Source organism: Archocentrus centrarchus, chromosome 22 (assembly GCF_007364275.1).
Source record: "Archocentrus centrarchus isolate MPI-CPG fArcCen1 chromosome 22, fArcCen1, whole genome shotgun sequence".
NCBI classification, from domain to species: Eukaryota; Metazoa; Chordata; class Actinopteri; order Cichliformes; family Cichlidae; genus Archocentrus; species Archocentrus centrarchus.
In genome coordinates, this window is record NC_044367.1 from 15,295,568 (window position 1) to 15,323,346 (window position 27,779).

The 27,779-nt window shown below is 43.5% G+C and overlaps 1 protein-coding gene across 2 annotated transcripts; it reads left to right on the top strand.

Moving 5' to 3' along the window:
* On the top strand, window positions 1-27,635 carry dync1h1 (dynein, cytoplasmic 1, heavy chain 1). Of its 2 annotated transcripts, none has more exons than XM_030718766.1 (78): window positions 1-348; window positions 1,355-1,442; window positions 1,544-1,717; window positions 1,839-2,094; window positions 2,240-2,426; window positions 2,536-2,807; window positions 2,926-3,153; window positions 3,278-3,931; window positions 4,078-4,500; window positions 4,631-4,810; window positions 4,950-5,099; window positions 5,320-5,466; window positions 5,673-5,813; window positions 6,029-6,205; window positions 6,402-6,512; window positions 6,601-6,720; window positions 6,808-7,047; window positions 7,233-7,388; window positions 7,575-7,688; window positions 7,775-7,885; window positions 7,976-8,185; window positions 8,294-8,440; window positions 8,552-8,718; window positions 8,875-9,048; window positions 9,211-9,565; window positions 9,674-9,868; window positions 9,979-10,261; window positions 10,380-10,480; window positions 10,622-10,781; window positions 11,897-12,137; window positions 12,219-12,402; window positions 12,508-12,720; window positions 12,840-13,078; window positions 13,201-13,357; window positions 13,483-13,707; window positions 13,802-14,032; window positions 14,148-14,288; window positions 14,399-14,632; window positions 14,768-14,974; window positions 15,070-15,191; window positions 15,338-15,503; window positions 15,636-15,799; window positions 15,904-16,033; window positions 16,162-16,295; window positions 16,404-16,518; window positions 16,602-16,763; window positions 16,937-17,151; window positions 17,240-17,444; window positions 17,552-17,725; window positions 17,883-18,002; window positions 18,144-18,264; window positions 18,493-18,688; window positions 19,406-19,523; window positions 19,611-19,826; window positions 19,928-20,140; window positions 20,388-20,515; window positions 20,616-20,769; window positions 20,974-21,120; window positions 21,236-21,386; window positions 21,485-21,738; window positions 21,916-22,050; window positions 22,140-22,234; window positions 22,320-22,494; window positions 22,579-22,654; window positions 22,741-22,901; window positions 22,996-23,107; window positions 23,237-23,297; window positions 23,384-23,507; window positions 23,621-23,734; window positions 23,837-24,007; window positions 24,173-24,390; window positions 24,477-24,580; window positions 25,573-25,781; window positions 26,074-26,227; window positions 26,309-26,451; window positions 26,572-26,740; window positions 26,944-27,068; window positions 27,206-27,635. In XM_030718766.1, exons 1-78 carry the CDS (start codon window positions 99-101, stop codon window positions 27,332-27,334), a joined length of 13,923 nt encoding a protein of 4,640 aa, XP_030574626.1. In that variant the 5' UTR covers window positions 1-98; the 3' UTR covers window positions 27,335-27,635. The 2 variants fall into 2 exon arrangements, with proteins under 2 accessions (XP_030574626.1, XP_030574627.1); XM_030718767.1 differs by lacking the exon at window positions 18,493-18,688 and adding an exon at window positions 18,867-19,062.
* Window positions 27,636-27,779: the final 144 nt, after the last annotated feature.

Below are 27,779 nucleotides of genomic sequence, written 5' to 3' on the forward strand. Positions count from 1 at the left end.
CCCGCTTGGTGGAAGCTGCAGTCTTTTAGTTGCAGTCAGCCTTTTTTTCTTTGTTCACCTTTACACAGCATCTGGTCGTCGTTGGTGCTCTTCCAAGGATGTCCGACGGCGGGGGGACGGAGGAAAACTCCGGCACCATGGAGGTGTCGGCCGTTCAGACGGTGGCCGATACCTCGGTGCTGCAGAAGCACATTCGGAAGCTGGTACCGCTCCTCTTGGAAGATGGCGGCGAGGCCCCGGCCTCACTGGAAACCGCCCTGGAAGAGAAGAGCTCCGTGGAGCAGATGAGGAAATTTCTGGCCGATCCCCAGGTTCACACCATCCTGGTCGAGAGAAGCGCTCTGAAAGGTACATTTTAGAAATCTAGTTCATGAATATTATTTGATTAACAGTACTTACTTTAAAATAAATACAACGTCTTTGCAAGTGACTAAATACCTGCGAAATCGCTTTAAAACCAATTATTATCTGCGATCTGTATAGCAGTATTCAGAGAACTTGCTAAAGCTGTTCATATACTGTAAGGCAACTGCGCCACACTGGGTGGGGACAATCAATCTCAACAATAAAAAAAAAAACAAAAAAAACTGTTGCTGTATGTTGGTGCCGCTCTGTTATTTTGTGTTCGTACTGCATTTATGTAAGGTAATCCTATGTATATCATGGTAAGGCTAAGCCCTGCTGTACAAGTAAGAAGACCCAAACACAATACAAACATGGTGTACAATGCTAAGAATTCAAAGAGAATGGGTCCCTTGTCATATCTGCAAGTCATATTATCATGTGAACCAGCTTGTGTCAGTGAACACATTATCTTCGGTTTCTCCGGGCAAATTAATCCTCAGCTCCTGAGCTGCTGGCTTATTATGTCTGTGCTGAATTTTGATCCTTTGATACCACACATGACCACTCTGAGCCTGGAGGTTTTGGATTCCCAGCCAGAGATCCTATTTGTAGTTTTGGACTAAGAATACTGATGCTGCAATGCATCATCACTTGCACAGGAGGGTGGGGACATGGATAGCTGCACTGTCATCTGCTGCAGCATTTCTCACCATACCCAAATGAACTCCACTCTTGTCTAGCACTCAGTTTTTTTTTTTCTTTAGCAGCAGGGTGACTTTATTGGGCTTAAGCAGTTGATTATATGTGCTTGATGCAAGTTTCTAAACAGGTTCAAACAATGTAAAAAAAAAAAACCCAGCTTATGGTCCATAATGCAAACGAATGTTGTAATGTGGACATTGGCAAGGTGCCACTTTTAACTTTAGCAGGTAATAAGTGTGAAGAATCTGGGACCCACTCAACAATGAGTGATCTGTCCTGTTATTAAATTATTATTTTATTCTCTCAGAGGAAGTTGGAGATGAGGGGGAGGAGGAGAAAGAGTGCATCACTTATAACATCAACATTGACATACACTATGGGATCAAGTCCAACAGGTAAATCATGCACTAAAAGAAAAGTTTAATTACTCTGTCACTACAGGTATTTAAATTCTGATCATATTTACTTTTTTTTTTTTTTTATATTAACCCTGCAGCTTGGCTTTGATCAAGAGGACAGGGGTCATTGATGCTGACAAACCAATATCAACCCAAGTGCGAGTGCTGACCTTGAGTGAGGATTCTCCCTACGAGACACTTCACTCTTTCATCAGCAATGCTGTGGCTCCTTTCTTCAAGTCCTACATCCGTGAGTCTGGCAAAGCAGATAGGTAAAGTTACTTTTTAAAGCCTTCCTTAAATAAATTCAAGTCCTAAACTTGGCATTGAGCGACGACTGTAATGGAATGAAAAATAATTTGTAGCGCTGTGTTATCCGCCACAACTTTCTAGAGATGGGGATAAGATGGCCCCCTCTGTTGAGAAGAAGATTGCTGAGCTCGAGATGGGTCTTCTCCACCTGCAGCAGAATATTGAGATTCCTGAGATCAGCCTGCTCATCCACCCCACCATCACAAATGTTGCCAAGCAGTGCTATGAGCGTGGAGAGAAGCCCAAAGTTACTGACTTTGGTGACAAAGTGGAAGATCCCACTTTCCTTAACCAACTGCAATCTGGAGTTAATCGTTGGATCAGGGAGATCCAAAAGGTAAGAGGTGTTCCCATATTTCAGTTTCAGTTAGGGGGGAAAAAAGGATGGAAGTATTTAACAAAGTAAAACAAATCTCTAGTTAAAAAAAAAAAAACAAAAAAAAACTTGTCTGTCATCACAATTTTTTTTTGTGCCCTTCTAGGTGACAAAGCTTGATCGTGACCCCGCCTCGGGCACAGCCTTGCAGGAAATTAGTTTCTGGCTGAATCTGGAGAGAGCCCTCAACAGGATCCAAGAAAAGAGAGAGAGCCCAGAGGTTCTTCTCACACTGGACATCTTGAAACATGGGAAACGTTTCCATGCTACTGTCAGTTTTGACACAGACACTGGTGAGTGAAACAAGGTGTACCTTTGCTGTTATTACTGGGCTTGCTTAACTCATCTTTGCATTTAGTGAAGCACAAGTAATGTTCATTCTTCCTCTTCTTCTTTCTGCAGGTTTGAAACAGGCAGTGGAAACCGTCAATGACTACAATCCTTTGATGAAGGACTTCCCTCTTAATGACCTGCTTTCTGCCTCCGAGCTCGATAAGATCCGTCAGGCCCTGATGGCCATATTTACTCACCTGAAAAAGATCAGGAACACAAAGTATCCCATCCAGAGAGCACTGCGCCTTGTAGAGGCCATCTCCAGGGACCTCAGCTCGCAGCTCCTCAAGGTGTTGGGGACCAGGAAGCTCATGCATGTTGCCTATGAAGAATTTGAAAAGGTTGGTGTGGTCGGGTCTAAAGGAAAAGCTAAAACCCAGAATTACACACACCTTACCTACCTTACCTACTTATAGTAATATACATTTTCCTGAATGTCCATAACACTTCTGTGCGCAGGTGATGGTGGCTTGCTTTGAGGTGTTCCAGACTTGGGAGGATGAGTATGAGAAACTGCAAGTGCTTCTGAGGGACATTGTGAAGAGGAAGAGAGAGGAGAACCTGAAGATGGTGTGGCGTTTGAGCCCGGCTCACAGGAAACTTCAGTCCCGTCTGGACCACATGAGACGTTTCAGAAGGCAGCATGAGCAGCTGAGGGCCGTCATCGTTCGTGTGCTAAGGCCTCAGGTATAGTTTCTCCAACATCTGTAAAGACCACATTTAAATTGACTGCATGTTGAAAATTAGTTAGAATATTTCCAATTTTATCACAAGGCAATTGAGAGCTTAAAATTTTTTTTTTTTTTCTCAGGTGTCTGCAGTGCCTCAGCATGCCCCTGGAGAGACGGTCGAGCCTCAAGACATGAAGGTGGCTGGAGTTCTCTTTGATGCTGCTGATGCCAATGCTATTGAGGAGGTCAACCTGGCATATGAGAATGTCAAAGAGGTTGATGGCCTGGATGTGTCTAAGGAGGGCACGGAGGCCTGGGAAGCTGCCATGAAACGCTATGATGAGCGCATCGACCGTGTGGAGACCCGCATCACTGCCCGCCTGCGTGATCAGCTGGGAACCGCCAAGAATGCCAATGAGATGTTCCGCATCTTCTCCCGCTTCAATGCTCTCTTTGTGCGCCCACACATCCGTGGTGCCATTCGGGAGTACCAGACACAGCTCATCCAGCGTGTGAAAGATGATATCGAGTCCCTGCATGACAAGTTTAAAGTGCAGTATCCTCAGAGCCAGGCCTGTAAGATGAGTCATGTCCGGGACCTGCCTCCTGTGTCTGGCTCCATCATCTGGGCTAAGCAGATCGACCGCCAGCTGACTGCTTATATGAAGAGGGTGGAGGACGTTCTGGGAAAAGGCTGGGAGAACCACGTGGAGGGGCTGAAGCTGAAGCAGGATGGCGATAGTTTCCGGGCTAAACTCAACACTCAAGAGATATTTGATGACTGGGCCCGCAAGGTATAGACCAGTATCATTTAATTCAACATTGATTTAAAATAATCAATCGGTAAAAATATTCTAGATTCAGTTTTTGATACACTGCTTCTTTTGTTTTGTTAATTGCTAATTCTCAATACGTGTTATCCCTTTCTTTTGTGAATCAGGTTCAGCAGCGTAACCTCGGTGTGTCTGGCAGGATCTTTACTATTGAGAGTACCCGGGCCCGTGGAAGGGGAGGAAACATGCTTAAGCTTAAAGTCAACTTTCTTCCTGAGATCATCACCCTATCTAAAGAGGTCCGCAACCTCAAGTGGTTGAGCTTCCGTGTTCCTTTGGCCATTGTCAACAAGGCCCATCAAGCTAATCAGCTGTACCCATTTGCCATCTCTTTGATTGAGAGCGTGCGCACCTACGAGCGTACCTGCGAGAAAGTGGAGGAGAGGTCCTCCATCTCTCTCCTGGTAGCTGGGCTCAAGAAAGAGGTTCAGGCACTGATCACTGAGGGCATCACTCTCGTCTGGGAGTCTTACAAGCTTGATCCCTATGTTCAGAGGCTGGCTGAGACAGTCTTCAACTTTCAGGAGAAGGTCAGTGTGAAGCAGATATCACCATTCAGCAGTTAGACATCCTGGAAGAGCACAGACTCCAAATTGTAATTTTAATGTTAATTACAAGTTGTACCAAACAAATATTTTTTTTTTCTATTGCTGCTTTTAGGTGGATGACCTCTTACTGATTGAAGAGAAAATTGACCTGGAGGTTCGTTCTCTGGAGACTTGCATGTTTGACAACAAGACCTTCTCTGACATCCTGAACCGTGTGCAGAAAGCTGTTGATGACCTTAATCTGCATTCCTATTCCAACTTGCCCATTTGGGTCAACAAACTTGACATTGAGGTTGGTACTAAAAATTGCACATTGTTCTGTAACTGCTATAAAATATTGGAAGTACTTGGAATATTTGAGCATTTGAAGCTTTGTTTCATTCTATAGGCCACTTGTTTCTATGGTATTAAAATGTATGATGATCTTTTAGATTGAGCGTATCCTGGGAGTGCGTCTTCAGGCTGGTCTCAAGGCTTGGACCCAGGTCCTTCGTGGCCAGGTAGAAGACAAAGCTGATGTGGACATGGACACAGAGGCTCCACAAGTCAGCCACAAACCTGGAGGGGAGCCTAAAATCAAGGTAATAATTGTGATAAGTGGCACTGTGCTGCTTTATGTCATGTTGGTTTTTTTTTTTTGGTTTTTTTTTTTCCCATTATTCCTTTATTTATCCAGTTAAAACCCCACTGAGATCCAGATCTCATTTTCAAGAGGGACCTGGGCAGAAAATCTGCAACACATATAGGACACCATGAATATTAGGCACAACTGTCTGTTTTATTATTATTTTTTATTCTTAGAATGTGGTCCATGAGCTGAGGATCACTAACCAGGTGATCTACTTGAACCCACCAATTGAAGACTGTCGCTACAAGCTCTACCAGGAGATGTTTGCTTGGAAGATGGTCATCCTTTCTCTGCCCAGGATTCAGAGCCAAAGATACCAGGTAGCCATCTTAAAATAGTTGTTGTTTGTACTGGTTGAATATCCAGGGTATGTGAACATGTAGTTTAAAGCCACTTTGGACAAAACTCAAGTTATTTTTGATTAAGTCATAAAATGTCTTTATTTTACTCAGACATGATATTTGATTTGTCCAATTATACTTTGCACTATTCCTTTTATCTAAGCCATTCTGTCCCTCCCCATTAGGTGGGTGTCCACTATGAGCTTTCAGAGGAGGAGAAGTTCTACCGTAATGCCCTGACGCGGATGCCTGATGGACCTGCAGCTCTAGAGGAGGCCTACAATGCAGTGGAAGACATTGTCAATGAGGTGGAGCAGTATGTTAAGGTAAGGGCCACCTTTTTTTTTTTTTTTTCTTCTTCTTCAAATAAGTGACCTCCTGTCACACATTAGGTTTAATGCTAATTGAATAAATTGACAACTTTTAAGTATTTATGCTTTGTTTGTCTTTAGCTTTTATGACAGTTCCGATACACTGTCATGTGTGTTGGTTTGTGATTATTTCACTGTTTATATGCTTTATTTTTGTTACTGCTGTCCAGGTGTGGCTGCAGTACCAGTGCTTGTGGGACATGCAAGCTGAAAACATTTACAACCGTCTTGGTGAAGATCTCACTAAGTGGCAAGCCCTGCTGGTTCAGATCCGCAAAGCTAGGGGAACCTTTGACAATGCTGAAACACGAAAAGAGTTTGGACCAGTGATCATCGACTATGGCAAGGTAGTAATGACTGACTCTGTTGTTGTGTTGAAGCTGAAATTGTTTTTGTTTTTTTGTTTTTTTTAAACAACGGGTATAAATAAACTCTCCCTTATTTGTGCAAATTTGTTTCACACAGTTTTAGTTTTTACAATCCAAATCCTTCTGTGTATCTGTGGACTATACATGAAATGTTCATATTTGTTCTTGATAACAGGTCCAGTCTAAGGTGAACTTGAAGTATGACTCCTGGCACAAAGAAGTCCTCAGCAAGTTTGGCCAGATGTTGGGGCAGAACATGCAGGACTTCCATGCTCAGATCTCCAAGGTAATTTACTATTATACCTGCATATTCACTTACACTAACAGGGCAGTACTTCAGGAGAGATGACGCATGTTTTGCTGTTCCTCACCAGTCCCGTCAAGATCTTGAACAACATTCTGTGGACACGGCCAGCACCTCAGATGCTGTCAACTTCATAACATATGTCCAGACTCTGAAGCGCAAGATCAAACAGTTTGAGAAAAATGTGGATGTAAGTACTCTAAACCATGTGTTTTAGTTTTAAATCAATTTAATTGAGACACTTTATAATTTTAGTGTCCCTCCTTTTTACCTGCAGTTGTTCCGTAATGGACAGCGTTTGCTGGAGAAACAGAGATTTCAGTTCCCTCCTTCTTGGCTCTACATTGACAACATTGAAGGTGAATGGGGTGCATTCAGTGACATAATGAAGCGCAAGGACACGGCTATCCAGCAGCAAGTGGCCAACCTGCAGATGAAGATTGTCCAAGAGGACAAAGCTGTGGAAAACCGCACCACTGACTTGCTTAATGACTGGGAGAAGACCAAACCAGTTGCTGTAAGAAAAATTTTGTGATCTTAATAAATTTGGATTTCTATGTACAGTACATTTAATTCAGATGTGGTTCATATTTTTTTGTTTCATAACGCAATGATAAATTACTGATAAGGAAATGGCAGACATTTGCTAAAGTGCAGTAATACTATTAAACATCTGAGTTGCTTTCTGATCTGTTCCTTTAGGGTAACCTGCGTCCTGAAGAGGCCCTTCAGTCTCTGACAATCTATGAAGGCAATTTTGGCCGTCTGAAGGTTGAAAGGGAGAAGTGTGCCCGTGCCAAAGAGGCCCTGGAGCTCACTGATACTGGTCTGCTCAGTGGCAGTGAAGAGAGAGTGCAGGTAATGCCAGAACACATTTACAGAAATGGTTAAACAATTGCTATAAAACACTAGTTGAGCGCTTATTTAAACACTGATTAATATTTAACCCATTCTGTCTTCTGGCTGTATGTCATTATACATATGTCAGACTAAACCAGTACCTGACCCTTTTTGACCCATTTCTGCCTTTGTGGTGACCTGTAGGTGGCACTGGAGGAACTGCACGATCTGAAAGAAGTGTGGTCTGAGCTGTCGAAGATCTGGGAGCAGATCGACCAAATGAAAGAACAGCCATGGGTTTCTGTGCAACCTCGCAAGGTACCAAATATAAGATTAAATCCCTGTGGTGTTCCGTACTGTCCTTAAATTCTTCATAGAATATAATTATTTATTTGTATACATAGCTCCGTCAGAGCCTTGACGCACTTCTGAATCAGCTGAAGAACTTCCAGGCAAGACTGAGGCAGTATGCTTCCTACGAGTATGTACAGAGGCTGCTTAAAGGATACTTGAAGGTCAGAAAACAAGTTTCTTCCACTAAACACAAGTTCTACTCGCATGACGAATAAATTTTAAATTCCCTGCTCTTTCCTTTTTTACTCTAGGTCAACATGTTGGTGATTGAGCTTAAATCAGAAGCTCTGAAGGACCGCCACTGGAAGCAGCTGATGAAGCGCTTGCATGTGAACTGGGTCCTGTCAGAGCTGACTCTTGGACAGATCTGGGATGTGGATTTGCAGAAGAATGAGATGGTGGTGAAGGATGTTCTCCTGGTAGCCCAGGGAGAAATGGCTTTGGAGGAGTTCCTAAAACAGGTAAAGAGATCGGATTCACGAGAGATGTGCAGTTGTAGTCTACATGATTAGAAATAGCTCTCTGGTTTGTATTGCTTTAATCATAATTATGTGTCTTTTTGTTTTTAGATTCGTGAAGTATGGAACTCGTATGAACTCGACCTGGTGAACTACCAGAACAAGTGCCGTCTGATTAGAGGCTGGGATGACCTCTTCAACAAGGTCAAAGAACACATCAACAGTGTGTCTGCCATGAAGTTGTCTCCTTACTACAAGGTAAACAGAACTATAGGTTTGATTAATTAAGATGGTTGCTGGGTGTTTTTCTCAAATTTCAGTTGGTCAGAATGGCATCAGTATCATGCTCTTCTCTCCTTTTTCTCCCAGGTGTTTGAGGAAGATGCCCTGAGCTGGGAAGACAAGCTTAATCGAATTATGGCTCTGTTTGATGTCTGGATTGATGTGCAGCGTCGCTGGGTCTATCTGGAAGGCATCTTTACAGGCAGTGCTGACATCAAACATCTGCTGCCTGTAGAAACTCAGAGATTCCAGAGGTAAGTCAGCATTTTAAGAATATTTTTAATAAACATTAAAAGCAAACTTTAAGAATTGGTGCTTAATTTGTTTGGTGCGCTCATGTTTAGTCATCATTCACTACAGTGAAAATATTTTCTGCCATCTTGTTGTGTAATCTGTCTGTCTTTTTCCAGTATCAGCACTGAGTTCTTGGCACTGATGAAGAAGGTGACAAAGTCTCCTTTGGTGATGGATGTCCTGAACATACAGGGAGTGCAGAGGTCCCTGGAGCGACTGGCTGATCTTCTGGGAAAAATTCAGAAAGCCCTTGGAGAATACCTGGAGAGAGAGAGATCCTCATTCCCCAGGTATGAATTTTGTACTGAAGCTGAGCAAACAAAATTAGGGAATGTGCAACATGCATTCATGTGTATTTTCATTATCAAATTTAAAAGTGAATGAGTATACCAGATATTTGGAATGATTTTATAATTATACTGATTTGATCCATTTTACACTTGTTTTGACAGATTCTACTTTGTGGGAGACGAGGATCTACTTGAGATAATTGGCAACAGCAAGAATGTGGCCAAACTCCAGAAGCACTTCAAAAAGATGTTCGCTGGTGTCTCCAGCATCCTCCTCAACGAGGACAACACCGAGGTGCTGGGAATTTCATCACGTGAGGGTGAGGAGATTCTCTACAAGACACCAGTCTCCATCACAGAGCACCCGAAGATAAACGAGTGGTTGACACTGGTGGAGAAGGAGATGAGGGTGACCTTGGCCAAACTGCTGGCAGAGTCTGTCACAGAGGTCACTGCTTTCAACCAGGGCACAGCCATTGACCTGAGCCAATACATCAACTGGATTGATCGTTACCAGGTTGCGATTGAAAGAAAATTCCATACTCAGTTAATTTTGAAACACTCCTGAGGACGACGAAATCTGGAACTGTGTTAATGTCACTTTATCTTTATTCTTGCTTCACAGGCCCAACTAGTGGTCCTCTCCGCCCAGATTGCCTGGTCAGAGAACATTGAGTCTGCCTTGACCACAATCTCTGGTGGTGGGGACATGACGCCACTGCAGGGAGTGCTGTCGAATGTCGAAGCCACCCTCAACGTGTTGGCTGACACTGTGCTGATGGAGCAGCCTCCACTCCGCAGGAGGAAACTGGAGCACCTGGTGACTTTGGATTTTTTTTTTTTTTTTTTTGCTTTGTTTTTAAGTCTGTATTTGAAAAAAATGTTGTTGGATAAAAATGGTCTGAAATCCATCTTGTTCTCCATTCTTAGATCACAGAGCTGGTGCACCAGCGCGATGTGACCAGGACTCTGATCAAGAACAAGATCGACAACCCCAAGTCCTTTGAGTGGCTCAGCCAGATGCGCTTCTACTTTGATCCCAAGCAGACGGATGTCCTGCAACAGCTGTCCATTCAGATGGCCAATGCCAAGTTCAATTATGGCTTTGAGTACCTGGGCGTCCAGGACAAGCTTGTCCAGACCCCACTGACTGATCGCTGCTATCTCACCATGACCCAGGCTCTGGAGGCTCGTCTTGGTGGATCTCCATTTGGTATGGAAGTTTTCTTTTTTTCCCCCCAAGTAATAAATGGAAATTTTGTGTGTGAAAGAAATTACAGCATAACATGAAAAAACCCACCAGAACTTGACTGAATTTGTCCTTCATCTAGGTCCTGCTGGCACTGGGAAGACTGAGTCAGTGAAAGCCCTCGGTCACCAGCTTGGGCGTTTTGTCCTGGTCTTCAACTGTGACGAGACTTTCGACTTCCAGGTGCATGACTGTTCATAATTTTGGTTCCTAAGCTATCTTATGACAAGACATCACCACACCATCAGAAATTAAACACTTTGTTCTGTTATTGATTTTTTTTAATGCATTGAATGCAATTTTTTTTATTTTCCTTTTCTTTAGGCCATGGGTCGTATCTTCGTGGGTCTGTGCCAGGTAGGAGCCTGGGGCTGCTTCGACGAATTCAACCGTCTGGAAGAGAGAATGCTGTCCGCCGTCTCCCAGCAGGTCCAATACATCCAGGTCGCCTTGAGGGAGCACAGCAACCCCAACAGAGACAGAAGTATGCACAATATTTGTGAAAGGCAGTTTTTGAATGTGCAGGAACTGTCCTTTTTAATGAGTGAGACCAAAACAGTCACTGCTTTGAAAATCAGCTCCAACTGCACACTGAAGGTGAAAGTACAACAAATTCTGTTTTTGGCTAATAATGAAGTTACATGGAACAAGATACCAAGATGGCAATCTGTCAACATACACATATTTTTCAACGCTTTATGCTTCTGAATAGGGCTGGGTGATATGGACCAAAAATAATATCTCTATTTTTTTTTTTTTTAAGCTGAATGGCGATATGCAGTATATGTCTATTTTATTTTTTTCTTCCCAAAAAGGTATGAACAAAAAGGCACACGGGCACTTTTATTAACATTCAGCTGTAGATGTACATGAGAAATTGCTCAAAAATATTGGCATATTTAAATAATAATGCTTCTCAAATAAATTAATGCTTTTTTCCACCATAACAAAAGACTCACAGCTGTGCTATTAAGATGTAAACAGAAAAGATTCATAGCAAAAATGGCAAAAGGCTGACTGATTCTTTAAAAAGCCAGTTTGCTGTGAAGTAGACTTCACCAAAGTATTTCCTCCTGTGTGTACTCCTGTACATCTAGTACTCACTGCAACAATGGAGGATTTCAGGTTTCCAAAACTTTCCAAAAGTCACCGACATCACCAGAAAAAGTTGCTAAATTTGTGGCTAGTTGCTTTTTGGAAAAAAGTTGCCGGGAGGGGGGTCTGAAAAGTCACTAAATCTAGAGACAGAGTTGCTGAGTTGGCAACACTGCCATGCTGTTGCTTCCTGCGTGATTTACGGGTGAAGCGGTGAGGGAGAGAGGCGGGGCAGTGTGAAGTTGTGCAGAGACAAATTGGGAGAAGAGAAAGATGAACTGGTGGATCTACAAGTATAATTGTAATGCGACATAGACTATATCGATATAAACGATATTGTCTTAAAAAAATGAAAATATATAGATTTCTTAAAAACTCAATATATATTGCCCAGCCCTACTTCTGAGGCAAAATATCACCAGAATATGTCACTATATTCATCACAAGTGATTAAGTTGTACAGGTGGACTGCATTAAATAAGCCTTTATCTGTCACTCTCCTAGGCGTACCTATCACTACAGAGCTCCTGAACAAACAGGTGAAGGTGAGCCCAGACATGGCCATCTTCATCACCATGAACCCTGGCTACGCTGGCCGTTCCAACTTGCCTGACAACCTGAAGAAACTGTTCCGTAGCTTGGCCATGACCAAACCTGACCGCCAGCTCATCGCACAGGTCATGCTCTACTCTCAAGGTTTCCGAACAGCCGAGACCCTCGCCAAGAAGATTGTACCTTTCTTCAAGTATGTACTGTTTTATTTAGTAACTTTGAGAGGACTTCAAGTTGTTATTCTCCTCTGACTTATTTTCATGCCTCTTTAAAGACTGTGCGATGAGCAGCTGTCATCCCAGAGCCATTATGACTTTGGTCTCCGAGCACTCAAGAGTGTGCTGATCAGTGCTGGCAATGTCAAGCGTGAGCGCATCCAGAAAATCAAGAGAGAGAAGCTGGAGCGTGGAGAGGTTGTTGATGAGAACGAGATTGCAGAGAACCTTCCAGAACAGGAGGTATGAAAACATCTTGGACTTGGAGGTCAAGTTTCTTCCACATTGGCAACTCAAACAAATTTGTTTTAGAAAATAGGTTGTCTCAGTTTCATTCATTTGCTTTAGATCCTGATCCAGAGTGTGTGTGAGACCATGGTTCCCAAACTGGTGGCAGAAGACATCCCTCTGCTGTTCAGCCTGTTGTCAGACGTCTTCCCTGGAGTTCAGTACCAGCGGGGAGAGATGACTGCTCTGAGGGAGGAGCTGAAGAAAGTCTGCAGTGAGATGTATCTCACTTATGGAGACGGTGACGATGTTGGCAGCATGTGGGTAGAGAAGGTATGAAGTTAAATGGAACTCATGTACTTCTGTTCATTGGGCTTAGAAAATTTTAGAAGATTTAAAAGATTTTCCGTTTAAGATTCACATTTACTAACTTGTCATTCAACCTTTTCCAGGTGCTCCAACTATACCAGATTACACAGATCAACCACGGTTTGATGATGGTGGGTCCTTCAGGAAGTGGGAAGACCATGGCATGGAGGGTGCTGCTCAAGGCTCTGGAAAGGCTGGAGGGCGTTGAGGGCGTGGCCCATATTATTGATCCCAAGGCCATCAGCAAGGACCACCTGTACGGAACCCTGGACCCCAACACTCGTGAATGGACTGATGGCTTGTTCACACACATCCTCAGGAAGTGAGTTCTGTAACAGAGTGTATGAATAATTATACATCTTCCAAGCCAGTCGTCTTGTTGTAAATTAGGGCTATTTTTGGGGGGAAAAAAAAAATTTATAAACTCTTTTCTTTCAATTTCAGGATCATTGACAACGTTCGAGGTGAACTACAGAAGCGCCAGTGGATCATCTTTGATGGTGACGTTGACCCAGAGTGGGTTGAAAATCTTAACTCTGTCCTGGATGACAACAAGTTGCTCACCCTGCCCAATGGAGAGCGTCTCAGCTTGCCACCAAATGTAAGAGCACGGCACTTTAGACAAAGATGTTCTTGTGGTTTTGTTTTTGTTTTTTTTTCCTTAATGCAGTCTGGGCTGGCGGAAACTGGTTTGTGTTCAATCCAAATGATTCCTTTTGCATCCAGGTGCGTGTGATGTTTGAGGTACAGGACCTGAAGTATGCCACTCTAGCCACCGTGTCCCGCTGTGGTATGGTCTGGTTCAGTGAGGATGTTCTCAGCACTGACATGATCTTCAACAACTTCCTGGCTCGCATTCGCAGCATCCCATTGGATGAGGGAGAGGATGAAGCTCAGCGGAAGAGGAAGGGCACAGAGGATGAGGATGAGACTGCTTCACCTATGCTGCAGGTAAATCCAGGGAAGAAAACATGCTGTATAATAAACACAAGACTTGTCAAGCATTTCTTTTCTAATGCCGTCCCTACTGTGTGCTTTGAACTAGATCCAGAGAGATGCTGCAGGGATCCTTCAGCCGTACTTTACCTCCACAGGTCTTGTGATCAAGGCTTTGGAGCATGCCTCTAAGATGGAGCACATTATGGACTTCACCCGCATGCGCTGTTTGGGCTCACTGTTCTCAATGTTGCACCAGGCTTGCCGTAATGTGGCTCTGTACAACAACAACCACCCTGACTTCCCCATGCCCATTGATCAGCTGGAGAGATACATGCAGGTAATGTTTTGCTTTCTTCTCACCCTGTAATGAAAGAAGAATAAATGTTTAGTTGTTGCATCAACATAGTTACTGTTTTCTTAAAACTGATTAATTTCATGGTATTTCTCTGCAGAGGTATTTGATCTACGCTGTGCTCTGGTCCTTCTCTGGTGACGGACGGTTGAAAATGAGGGCAGAGCTTGGGGAATATATCCGTCGCATCACCACTGTGCCACTACCCTCTGCACCCAATGTTCCCATCATTGACTATGAGGTACATCTTTTCGTTGTTAAAGGGTTGTTATTGTTACTGATTCTCTGTATCCACTCCAGTCATGTTTTTTCAGACTGGTCATTATGTTTTGGGGTTTTTTTTGTGTTTAGGTGTGCATCTCAGGTGAGTGGCAGTCTTGGCAGGGCAAAGTACCCCAGATTGAAGTGGAGACCCACAAGGTGGCATCCCCAGATGTTGTTGTTCCTACCCTGGACACTGTTCGCCATGAGGCTTTGCTTTACACATGGCTAGCAGAGCACAAACCACTGGTGCTATGTGGACCACCTGGCTCTGGAAAGACCATGACTCTGTTCAGTGCCCTCAGGGCTTTGCCTGATATGGAGGTACTGGACTAAAATAATTTTTCATGTTAATTATATATACTTAAAAGATCAGCAGATATTTCAAATGTTGACATTATTGTTGTAACTAAGTTGTTATCTTCTAATGGCCAAGTTTTTACTGCTACTTTCTACCAGGTTGTTGGCCTGAACTTCTCCAGTGCCACCACGCCAGAACTGCTGCTGAAGACTTTTGACCACTACTGCGAGTACCGCCGGACTCCAAATGGTGTGGTCCTTGCCCCTGTCCAGCTGGGCAAGTGGCTGGTGTTGTTCTGTGATGAGATCAATCTGCCTGACATGGACAAATACGGCACACAGAGAGTCATTTCTTTCATCAGACAGGTAAATGATTCTCCCCCAAGCTTTTTTTGTATTTTTAAGTACATGAAATTAAAGTCATGGCAGCATCACATGCATTTTCTTTTCTCTTTTTGCAGATGGTTGAGCATGGAGGCTTCTACCGCACCTCAGACCAGACTTGGGTTAAACTGGAGAGGATTCAGTTTGTTGGTGCCTGTAATCCACCTACTGACCCTGGCAGAAAGCCTCTCACACACAGGTACAGCACTCAGACCCTACACCTCATTAGAACTAAAATATAATAAAGTTTTAATGCAAAACAAATTCAAAATTGTAAACAAACAAAAAAGGCCGCTGCATTTGTCAAGCACTAACAGTTGTCATATAATGATGTGCTCTTCCTAGGTTCCTGCGTCATGTTCCTGTTGTGTATGTGGACTATCCAGGCCCAGCTTCTCTTACCCAGATTTATGGAACCTTTAACCGTGCCATGCTGCGCCTTATCCCGTCTCTACGAACCTACGCTGAACCTCTTACAGCTGCTATGGTTGAGTTCTACACCATGTCTCAGGTAAAGATGATTACACTTCCGTTAATATGCATGTTGTCTTTTATTGGTGGTGATCTTTCATATTATTACTAATTTGCTTGTATATTCAATTTTTTAATCTTTTTTTTTTTTTTTTTTTCCCCCCTACCCCAGGAGCGGTTCACCCAGGACACACAACCGCACTACATCTACTCTCCCAGAGAGATGACCCGCTGGGTAAGGGGCATCTTCGAGGCCCTACGGCCACTTGAGACACTTCCTGTGGAGGGGCTCATCCGCATCTGGGCCCATGAAGCCCTTCGTCTCTTCCAGGATAGGTGGGTGCTCACTTCTGTGAGGGTGGTCATGATCATGTGTAATGCCCCAAGTGTTTTTGACAAATAACATTTAAAATGTGATCATATCTGATTGGGTTATTCAGGCTTGTAGGTGATGACGAGAGAAGGTGGACAGATGAAAACATTGACATGGTTGCTCTCAAACACTTCCCCAACATTGATAAGGAGAAGGCTCTCAACAGACCTATCCTCTACAGCAACTGGCTCTCCAAGGTACATTAGAAATATGCTGGCCAAGCTCTGATACTGCAGCTCTTATATTACTAAAATTATAAGAATTCACCTCATGTCATCAGTAGCTCCAGTTGCATTTTTACTGAGTTGTCTTTTTGTGGATGCAGGACTACATCCCAGTGGAACAGGAGGAACTGAGAGACTATGTGAAGGCCCGTCTGAAGGTCTTCTATGAGGAGGAGCTTGATGTCCCTCTGGTGCTCTTTAATGAGGTGCTGGACCACGTCCTCAGAATTGACCGGTGAGTAACGGCTCCTGAGCTTCTTTATCTGCCTCTCTGTGATTATTAAAATTACAAGAATAAATATTCATTTTGGAGTATATTTCAAAAGTCCGTATCCTTTGGTAGAATTTTCCGTCAGCCTCAGGGACATCTGCTGTTGATTGGTGTGAGTGGAGCAGGAAAGACCACTCTGTCACGCTTTGTAGCCTGGATGAATGGATTGAGTGTCTACCAGATTAAGGTTGGTACAGTAAATCTTAAGACAATTTGGAGTCATATTACAGTCCCCTACCTGTGTAGTGATTATCGTGTGCGTATTTTCAGGTACACAGGAAATACACCGGGGAGGATTTTGATGAAGACCTGCGTACTGTGCTGCGTCGCTCAGGTTGCAAGAACGAGAAGATTGCCTTCATCATGGATGAGTCCAATGTGCTGGATTCTGGTTTCCTTGAGAGAATGAACACTCTGCTGGCCAATGGCGAGGTAACTTGCAGCCATTATAGCCCGTTGTATGCCATCAGTTTAATCTTTGTGGCATTCTGCTCATTTGAGTATATAAAGACATCACTGCTTTTAGGTTTCTGAGGTAATATGTTTTGGTTGTATGTCCATAGTTTTCTGGCTTTATTGTGTCAATATTACCCTGCTTTTTATAGGTTCCTGGCCTGTTTGAGGGAGATGAGTATGCCACCCTGATGACTCAGTGTAAGGAGGGAGCCCAGAAAGAGGGTCTGATGCTTGACACTCATGAGGAGCTGTACAAGTGGTTCACAAGCCAGGTTATCAGAAACCTCCACGTGGTTTTCACTATGAACCCCTCATCTGAGGGCCTGAAGGACAGGGCTGCCACATCTCCTGCCCTGTTTAACAGGTACAGATACTTCCAGTGGATGATTGTGTTGCATATGAGGAAAAAGGAAATTGTTTCTGTGGTCACTAAAAACATTCCTCTGCGTCAGGTGTGTGTTGAACTGGTTTGGAGACTGGTCCACAGAGGCCCTTTATCAAGTGGGTAAGGAGTTCACCAGCAAGATGGATCTGGAGAAGCCCAACTACAAGGTGCCAGACTACATGCCCATTGTCTACGACAAACTGCCCCAGCCACCTTCTCACAGAGAAGCTATCGTCAATGGCTGTGTGTTTGTACATCAGACGCTGCACCAGGTAGAGATGTTTCCAGTGGTAGCAAATAAGCTACTTAGGTTTTAATTAATGTACAATTTTCTGAAGCATACGTAACATACATAAATAATACTTGTCAAATCGTTCAGGCTAACAACCGTCTGGCCAAGCGTGGTGGTCACACAATGGCCATTACTCCTCGCCACTACCTGGACTTCATCAATCAGTATGCCAACCTGTTCAATGAGAAACGCAGTGAATTGGAGGAGCAGCAGATGCACCTCAACGTTGGTCTCCGCAAGATCAAGGAAACTGTAGATCAGGTAAAATTGTCTTTAATTTCTGTATGTCATTTAATGTGCACTGGCATTCACACATCAAAGCCTCATTAAAATGAAATCTTAAAAACCGGGTTAGGTTAGTTTCCCAATAAAATTTTGTCAGGCCATTTGAAGTGCTTGTTTATGCCTCCTTTTCAAGGTGGAGGAACTTCGCCGTGACCTGAGAATTAAGAGCCAGGAGTTGGAGGCAAAGAACGCTGCTGCCAACGACAAGCTGAAGAAGATGGTGAAAGACCAGCAGGAGGCAGAGAAGAAAAAAGTAGGAAGGCAGAAATTTAACATTTTTCAAGAAAATATATTACTTTTCTCTAAATCCTTTTTAATTAGATTATCACTTAGCCCTGCTACAAGTGTTTAGGGTTTCAATTTGGATACTCTTACACTCTTAATGTGATTCAAGGTGATGAGCCAGGAGATCCAGGAAGCTGTGTACAAGCAGCAGGAGGTGATTAAGGACAAACAGCTGAGGGTCAAACAGGATTTGGACCAAGTGGAGCCAGCTGTTATTGAGGCTCAGAATGGTACAGTGTTTCTTATCTATTTATTCATCACTGTCTTTATGACATATACTCATTTTTTCATGCATTTAGTGTCGTAAAACCAGCATAGCCCTCTAGTGTGCAGTACAGCAGCACATTACAATTGGATTAAATGCAGACTTACAGTTAACAACTTCTGTTTACATCCTCCCTTCATCATGCCCCTTCCCTCATCATAAATCCTCATCCTTGCTCACCTGATATTGATAGCTGTTAAGTCTATTAAGAAGCAGCACCTGGTTGAGGTGCGTTCCATGGCCAACCCACCCGCAGCAGTGAAGCTGGCTCTGGAGTCCATTTGTTTGCTCCTGGGAGAGAGCACAACTGACTGGAAGCAGATCCGTTCCATCATCATGAGGGAGAACTTCATCCCCACCATTGTTAACTTCTCTGCTGAAGAGATCAGGTGAAATAAGAGAATCTTTTTTTTTGCAGTTGTTTACTAAAAATCTTCCCTTCTCTCTCTCTCTCTCTCTCTCTCCCCCTTTTTTGCCCCCTGAACCGGTTTCCAAATTCTTCCTACTTCCTGCCCTAAACACTACTATTTATTTCTTGCAAACATATTCCTCCTTTCACTTAACTAGCCGTGAATTCCATTAAGCGGCAGCACCTAGTAGAAGTACGGGCTATGACCAACCCCCCAGCTGCAGTCAAACTGGCCCTGGAGTCTATCTGCCTTATGCTGGGCGAGGAGACCAATGACTGGAAAAAAATCAGACAAGTTATCATCAGAGATAATTTCATCAGCAGCATAGTCAACTTTTCCTCTGAGGAAATGAGGTATATGTGTCAGAGTGTTTTGTTTTTGTCTAATGGAAGCACAAATGCAGTTCAATCAGTACAAGTGGCACCTGTGATTAGCAATCAGTTTTAATCACCTAGTTTTAAATCTAAGAATAAGCTGATGGTAAAAACCGTGGTGCTGGTGATTTCTTGCAGCCAGAAATTAGTAATTATTCCCATTCCCAGCTCCAAACCCAATTCAAAATAATCCTATACACGGTTTCACAAAATTAAGTTTAATTTCCTGGGATTAAAAATTAATTATTTGGCCACACTTCAAATTGGGGTGTGGGGAGTGCTGTTGTATTGTAACTTCTTGGACTATTTCTACCATATCCAGTGACTCCATCCGTGAGAAGATGAAGAAGAACTATCTCTCCAACCCAAGCTACAACTATGACCAAGTCAACAGGGCATCACTGGCCTGTGGACCCATGGTGAAATGGGCGATTGCTCAGGTAGAGAAGCCTGAACATTATGAAAACAAGGACTAAAACTGGGTAATGAGGGTTTGCTTCTAATGTGCACTCTTACCACTCCTCTAGCTTAATTATGCTGACATGCTGAAGCGAGTGGAGCCTCTGCGTAATGAACTGCAGAAGCTTGAGGATGATGCCAAGGACAATAAGACAAAGGCAGAAGAGGTGGAGCAGATGATCAGAGACTTGGAGGCTAGCATTGCTCGGTACAAAGAGGAATACGCTGTCCTCATCTCAGAGGCCCAGGCCATCAAGGCTGATCTGGCTGCAGTCGAGGCAAAGGTAACTGTCCATCCAACACACGTTTGCTTCTCTTCAGATCAGCTGTTCAACACTAAACTAAAGTCTCTTGAAAAAAAACTTATTTTGCACTTTACTCCCAGGTGAACCGCAGCACAGCCCTGTTGAAGAGTCTGTCAGCAGAGAGAGAGCGCTGGGAGAAGACCAGTGAGACGTTCAAGAACCAGATGTCCACCATTGCAGGAGACTGCCTGCTTTCTGCAGCATTCATTACATATGCCGGATACTTTGAACAGCAGATGAGGCAGAACTTGTTCACTACATGGTCTCATCACCTGCAGCAGGCCAACATCCAGGTATTTCCAACCCTGATCCACATGTCAAAGCTATTTCTGATCAACACACCTACAAATATCAGCCTCATTATTACTAATACATATTTAGTACAGCTGTAGCACACTCTGACCAGGATTTTACAATGAATGTTATTACCAATACAAAAGTGTAGCCACCAGCACGAGTGTTGTTGTTACGATACTGGTGATTTTATTTTTAGATTTGATCAAATTTCAAGGTGCTTATTGACTTAATTTTCTCTCCCAGTTCCGCACAGATATTGCTAGAACAGAGTACCTGTCCAATGCAGATGAGAGGCTCCGCTGGCAAGCAAACTCTCTCCCAGCTGATGACCTCTGTACTGAAAACGCGATCATGCTGAAACGGTTCAACAGGTCAGGGAACTCTAACTAAACCTCCATTTAAATATTTTTAGGTATTTTTACTGGCCTTGAGTTCAGTTTAACTTTCTGTTCAATATCTTTCCCATATTAGGTACCCACTTATAATCGATCCATCAGGCCAAGCCACAGAGTTCATTATGAACGAGTACAAAGACCGCAAGATCACAAGAACCAGCTTCCTGGATGACGCCTTTAGGAAGAACCTGGAGAGTGCTCTGCGTTTTGGAAACCCACTGCTGGTTCAAGTAAGAGCTACCTCCTTCCACTGTCTGCGTTTCCTTCTGTGCTTGCTGCTTGATAATTGTCCAAAGCTTCCATAATCATCAAGGACTTGTTTGTATAGAGTTGGACATTAAAAAAAAAAAAAAAAAAAAAACTTGAAAAATTGATTTGAATTTCCAGGGACATCCTGGTTAAATAAAGTTGGTCATTCTTCTTTATCTCCCAAGGATGTCGAAAGCTACGACCCCATTCTAAACCCAGTGCTGAACAGAGAGGTCCGCAGGACTGGAGGCCGTGTCCTCATCACCCTTGGAGACCAAGACATCGATCTATCACCTTCATTTGTCATCTTCCTCTCCACACGAGACCCAACGGTACGGGCACTGTTTATTTTATCAGTATCGATCAACTAACACTATATTCTTTTGCTTTCATTAATAAAAAAATTAAAAAAGTTGATCTGTATTGTATGGTCTCTTGTGTCTGCAGGTTGAGTTCCCACCAGACTTGTGTTCTCGTGTTACCTTTGTCAACTTCACTGTGACTCGCAGCAGCCTTCAGAGCCAGTGTCTCAACGAGGTCCTAAAGGCTGAGAGACCTGATGTGGATGAGAAACGCTCTGACCTCCTTAAACTGCAGGGTGAGACAAACAGTCAGATTTGGTGATAAATGATAAGGCACAGGTGGTGGAACCAGAGACCAGTGAAATCATAATGATTCAAAACTCATGCCTTTCAGGTGAGTTCCAGCTGCGTCTTCGTCAGCTGGAAAAGTCTCTGCTGCAGGCCCTCAATGAGGTTAAGGGCCGCATCCTTGACGACGACACCATCATCACAACGCTGGAGAATCTGAAGAAGGAGGCAGCTGAGGTGACCAGGAAGGTGGAGGAGACTGATATCGTCATGGCTGAGGTGGAGGCGGTGTCACAGCAATACCTGTCTCTGTCCTCTGCCTGCAGCAGCATTTACTTCACTATGGAGGCTCTCAACCAGGTCTGGGCACATCTCATTTGCTCTTTCCACCAATACTTGTGTATTGATTTTTCTTCTCTTAGAATTGCTGGAACATAAATGCATGCCAAGATACGTGTTATCAAATATGTTTTTGGCTTGTATGTGCAGCACTGTGAGTAGACTGAAAATTAAATTGAACAAATGTTCTCTTTTCAGATGCACTTCCTTTACCAGTACTCTCTTCACTTCTTCTTGGACACGTACCACACAGTGCTGTATGAGAACCCCAACCTCAAGAGCATTAGTGATCATTCACAGAGACTCGCTGTCATCACCAAGGACCTTTTCCAGGTTTGAAACATGACTCTTATGAATAAAGCCCTGATTTTCATTTTTGCAGATGACAGATGTGTGCCTAAATGTGGTTTGTGTGGCATTAGGTGGCATTCAACAGAGTGGCCAGAGGTATGCTGCACCAGGACCACATTACTTTTGCTATGCTGCTGGCTAAGATCAGTCTAAAAGGCATGACGAGGTAAGACACCTGTGTTACCCTAATGGAGCACCAGTAGTGGTTTTATACTTTATAAAGTAGTTACTTATTTCCTCCTTTTCTCCAGTGAGCCGCCATATGATGCAGAGTTCCAGCACTTCCTCCGTGGCAAGGAGATTGTACTGACAGGCACGTCACTTCCCAAGGTGAAGGGTCTGACCGCTGAGCAGAGTGAGGCCATGGTCCGACTCAGCCGCCTGCCAGCATTCAAAGACTTGGTTGAAAAAGTTGAGGCTGATGAGGTGAGTATTGATGGGTGTTGCTCATGTAGTTTGACTCTTATAAATTGTACCAGTAATCATTTATTGTTTTGCTTGTTACTTCAGCAATTCTTCATGTGGATTGAGAGCAACACTCCAGAGCTGGCTGTTCCGTACCTGTGGTCGGAGGAGAAACAGTCCAGTGAGTATGCTGACTCGCAAATTGTGTACAAGCAAAAAAAGATGTACAGTTCTGATCTGCCCTGACCTCTCCCATTATCTGTTCAGCGACCATTGGCCAAGCTCTGCACCAGCTGCTGCTGATTCACGCCTTCCGTCCTGACCGCCTCCTGGCCATGTCGCACATTTTTGTATCAAAAGTGCTGGGAGAGACCTTCATGAACATCATTGAGCAGCCTCTTGACCTGGCTAACATAATAGACAGTGAGGTAATGATCACTTTGTTTTCAGTTCAGCAACCTTCACATTGTTACTGTTGCATATATTGCTGACATTCCTCTTTTCTTTTTTTTTAATCTGTAGGTGAAGCCCAGCACTCCAGTGTTGATGTGTTCTGTACCAGGTTATGATGCCAGTGGGCTCGTCAGAGATCTGGCTGCTGAGCAGAACAAACAAATCACCTCCATTTCTATTGGTAAGAAGGAAATAAACATAACTTTTTGGTTTAGCACTGATGTAAACCAGGTGCTAAATTAAAGTTTTTTTTTTTTTTGTTTTTTTTTTGAGGATATTGTAAATAACTGCATACTGCTGCTCTCCACAGGTTCTGCTGAAGGTTTCAATAAGGCTGACAGAGACATCAACACTGCTGTCAAGTCTGGCAGGTAACTAATGCGGTTTCTTTGTGTTTGTGAGAATGTGTACAGTTTGGTTTCTTGTACCGATATCATGACTGTTCCTTGTTTTGCAGGTGGGTGATGCTGGAGAACGTCCATCTCGCCCCTGGGTGGCTGATGCAGCTGGAGAAAAAGCTTCACTCTATGCAGCCTCATGCCAGCTTTAGGCTATTCCTCACTATGGAGATCAACCCCAAGGTACACCACATCACTCACTGGAAGATTTCCAGTGTCTAAAAAGCTTGACTTGGATGAATTCATTCTCACTTCTCAGTAGTCCCAGTTTTTCTTATGCTGTATTTTCCCACCAGGTGCCAGTGAATCTGCTTCGTGCTGGTCGCATCTTTGTGTTTGAGCCACCTCCTGGTGTCAAGGCAAACATGCTCAGGACTTTCAGCAGCATCCCTGTGGCTCGCATGTGCAAGGTAACGTAACACACAAACACCTCACAGACACACAAATATTAATAATCTACAAATGCTGTCCAAATGTGCTATGTAAATCACTTTTTTCCCATGTCTACACAGGCCCCCAATGAACGTGCGCGTCTGTACTTCCTGCTAGCTTGGTTCCATGCAGTCATCCAGGAGCGCCTGCGTTATGCACCTCTGGGCTGGTCCAAGAAATACGAGTTTGGAGAGTCTGACCTCCGCTCTGCTTGTGACACCGTTGACACCTGGCTGGATGATACTGCTAAGGTTGGAGTAATCATACATTATTTTAAATATTTTCTATTTTGTGTATCAACAACCCACCTTTAGAAGTTCTAAATCAGATAATAGAGCCTGGGCTTTCACAGTTTGAACAATATGACCCCTTATTCCAGTTAACCGTTATACTGACACACACACACACACACACAGGGTCGTCAGAACATCGCTCCAGACAAGATCCCCTGGGCAGCTCTGAAAACCTTGATGGCCCAGTCCATCTATGGAGGCCGTATTGACAATGAGTTTGACCAGCGGCTGCTCAACACCTTCCTGGATCGCATCTTCACCAAAGGAAGCTTTGACAGCGAGTTCAAACTGGCTAACAAAGTTGACGGACACAAGGACATCAAGATGCCCGATGGCATTCGGTCAGTATCGGTTGAGTTTGACTTTTTTTTTTGTTCTCCTGAAGAACGTTCTTCCGTGACCATTTGATCCATTTGATTTGTTACAGACGTGAGGAGTTCATGCACTGGGTAGAGATGCTTCCTGACACTCAGACGCCATCTTGGCTTGGATTACCAAGCAATGCTGAGAAGGTCCTGCTTACCACTCAGGGTATGCTGTAGCTGGTCAGATTCACTGTTGTTACAGTTACTGAATGCAGCTTTTTTTTCTCCATCAGTTCAGATGAAATATTCTCACTGGGTGGATCATTAACCAACTCTCTCTCTGTTCTAGTGTTGTAACACGTTCCTTTGGCAGGGTGTCACCATGCAATGAGAGGTCGAGATCTTAGATTTTTTGCGTCTGCTTTGGACAGAATACTGTCTGCCTGGTGGCAAAGAACATGTTGAAAACATTCCTTCTGTTCATCTCTCATCTTTCCATCAGTTCTCTCCCCTCACTACCAGTTCGTTTTCTGAGATTTCACAAGCAGCCCTTAGTGGCAGCCTTCTGTAACATGCAGCCTAGCTGTAGTCATAGCCATTTTACTTTAAAAGGTGTTCTTCCCAAAAGATGGGTGTGTGTCTCCTCACCCTTCAGCAGCTGTATTTCACAGCCATCATGTCGCTTTGCTACGATTTTATTTCCATCCCACCCACAGATGAGGACTTTAAATGTCCAACTATGCCTGCTTCCCATCCCTTCACTCCTCCTGTCTGACCTCCACACCTCCTTCAATCTCCCACAGTCATGGCTGCCAAAACATCCACCCCCTGAACACATGGTGCCATTTCCCCTTCCTTTATCCTCACTTCCACGCCCCAGCTTTCTTCCCTGAAACCTGCTATTTTTATTGGTTGTGTTCATTTCTTTTACAGATTCAGTCAGGAATGTGGATCATTATCCACTTGGCAACTTTGTTTAAAGTTACATTTGTTGGAAATATTGCCTGAAGCCTTGTGTATTTTGTCTACCTTGGTGTAGTCCTATTTGTGTTTTTTTTGTTTTTTTTGTTTTTTTTGATATACCAAATCCTTTCTTAACACATCCTCGAGATAAGCCATTTGTTCTGTGATTAATTTCTTCTCCCCTCCTACATCCCACCATGGCCTTGTCTTCCACCTTCCTCCCTACCCAATCACTCCCTCTGCTGGGCTGCACAGGCACTGACATGATGGGTAAGATGCTGAAAATGCAGATGTTGGAGGATGAGGATGACCTTGCCTACGAGACTGAGAAGAAGGAGCGCACTTCATCCACATCTGACACCCAGCCAGCCTGGATGAGGACTCTCCACACCACTGCCTGGAACTGGCTACAGCTCATGCCACAAATGGTTAATCCTCTCAAACGCACAGTGGAGAATATCAAGGTAATGCAGAAAACAGAGGAAAGGTAGTTGGCAAGCAGACTACTTATGACAAGCTTTAAGATGTCCTCCCTTCATTTATAACTGTAAGGAATTAATGTATAGACAACTGACCAGCTGTGGTGTTGCATGAATTGAGGTAACCAGGTAAAATGAATAAAAAAAAAAAAAATAAAAAAAAATGCTTTATTTCCAGAAGATGAGGAACATCTTTTTTTTTCTCCAGGGTCATTGAAGCATCTTTCTGGCTTCTGTTATTTTTTTTGCTTTAATATCATCTTTTCCCAAATACCAGGATCCCCTGTTCAGGTTCTTTGAGCGCGAGGTGAAGATGGGATGTAAGATGCTTCAGGAGGTCCGTCAGGATCTGTCCGATGTGGTGCAAGTGTGTGAGGGCAAGAAGAAGCAGACCAACTACCTGCGAACACTCATCAGTGACCTTGTCAAAGGTTCTATCTCAGATTCATAACTGTACTTTCATGAATTTGCTTATTTGTTTGAATACCTATGGTACACATCTGTCTGTGCAGGAATCCTCCCCCGTAGCTGGTGTCGGTACACAGTCCCAGTCTCCATGACTGTAATCCAGTGGGTGTCAGACTTCAGTGAGCGTATCAAACAGCTGCAGCAGATCTCCCAGGCAGCTGCCAGTGGGGGTGCAAAGGAACTGAAGGTACTCCTTGTGTACAGACTCAAACAAGCTCAGACTCTTAAACAGCTTGATAAAATCAATTTAGTATTTTAATTTCTGTTTTCTTTCTAATTTCTTGTCTCACCCTCTCTTCATTTCCAGAACATCCATGTGTGCTTGGGCAGCTTGTTTGTGCCAGAGGCTTACATTACCGCTACCCGCCAGTATGTGGCACAGGCGAACAGCTGGTCACTGGAAGAGCTGTGTCTTGAGGTCAACGTCACCACCGCACAGGGCGCCTCACTGGATGCCTGCAGCTTTGGCATCAAAGGTCAGACTAAACACACATCATCTGCTGTACTTGGGGGAGCTTTGTAATTGAATTATCACTATATAAGTTTAACATTCTTAATAGGTACTTGCAGGGCTCTAGAACATGCTAAATATATTTGTAGTCTAATGTAGTGACTTGTAAAATTTTGTGGGTTTGTTTGTGTTTGTTTCTGATTCCAATCTTGCTGGCTGTACCTGCAGGTCTGAAGCTGCAGGGAGCTACTTGCGCCAACAACAAGTTGTCTCTGTCCACCTCCATCTCCACTGAGCTGCCTCTCACTCAGCTCCGCTGGATCAAGCAGAGCAATGCTGAGAAGAGACACATGGTAAAAGCACCATCAAGATATATACTAAACAAATATATGTATATATTTTCTTTGTGTGTATATGTGAAATAATGAAATCATTAAATTCAGCTTTGGTTTTGTTGGCCTTCTCACCTTTTGTTTTCCTTTTGCTTCAGGTGACTCTACCTGTGTACCTGAACTTCACTCGGTCTGACCTCATCTTCACCGTTGACTTCGACATCGCCACCAAGGAAGATCCTCACAGCTTCTATGAGCGTGGAGTTGCTATCCTGTGCACAGAGTAAATGAATCAAGACATTCCTGCACACTAAGTCATGATTTTAATCACTTACATTCATTACGTACTAATAGTGGTTGTAGTCTGTTGCATTCCAAAATAAAACTTGGTTAGAAATGTTTGTGGAACAGTAGTGAGCATTTAACCATTCTTAATGTTCTTAGAAAGTGTTTTGGAAGGTTAAGGAAAAGTTGTCTGATGGTTGATGAAAAGAAAATGAAATTTGGAAAAGGAAAGTTGAAAGGAAAATGTTTTAATGGAAGAACCAGAACGTTGTTTTTAGATGGAATAAAGCTCGTTGGAATGAACTGTTTGGTCTTTGTGTTCTAATAAATGTTTAATCAGTATCATACATGGTTGTTGCTATCTAATTCTTTTTTTGGGGGGGGGCCTCAGCTGTTCAGACTGGCAAATATTTTAGCACAAATTTTAAAGTGAATTACACATACTAA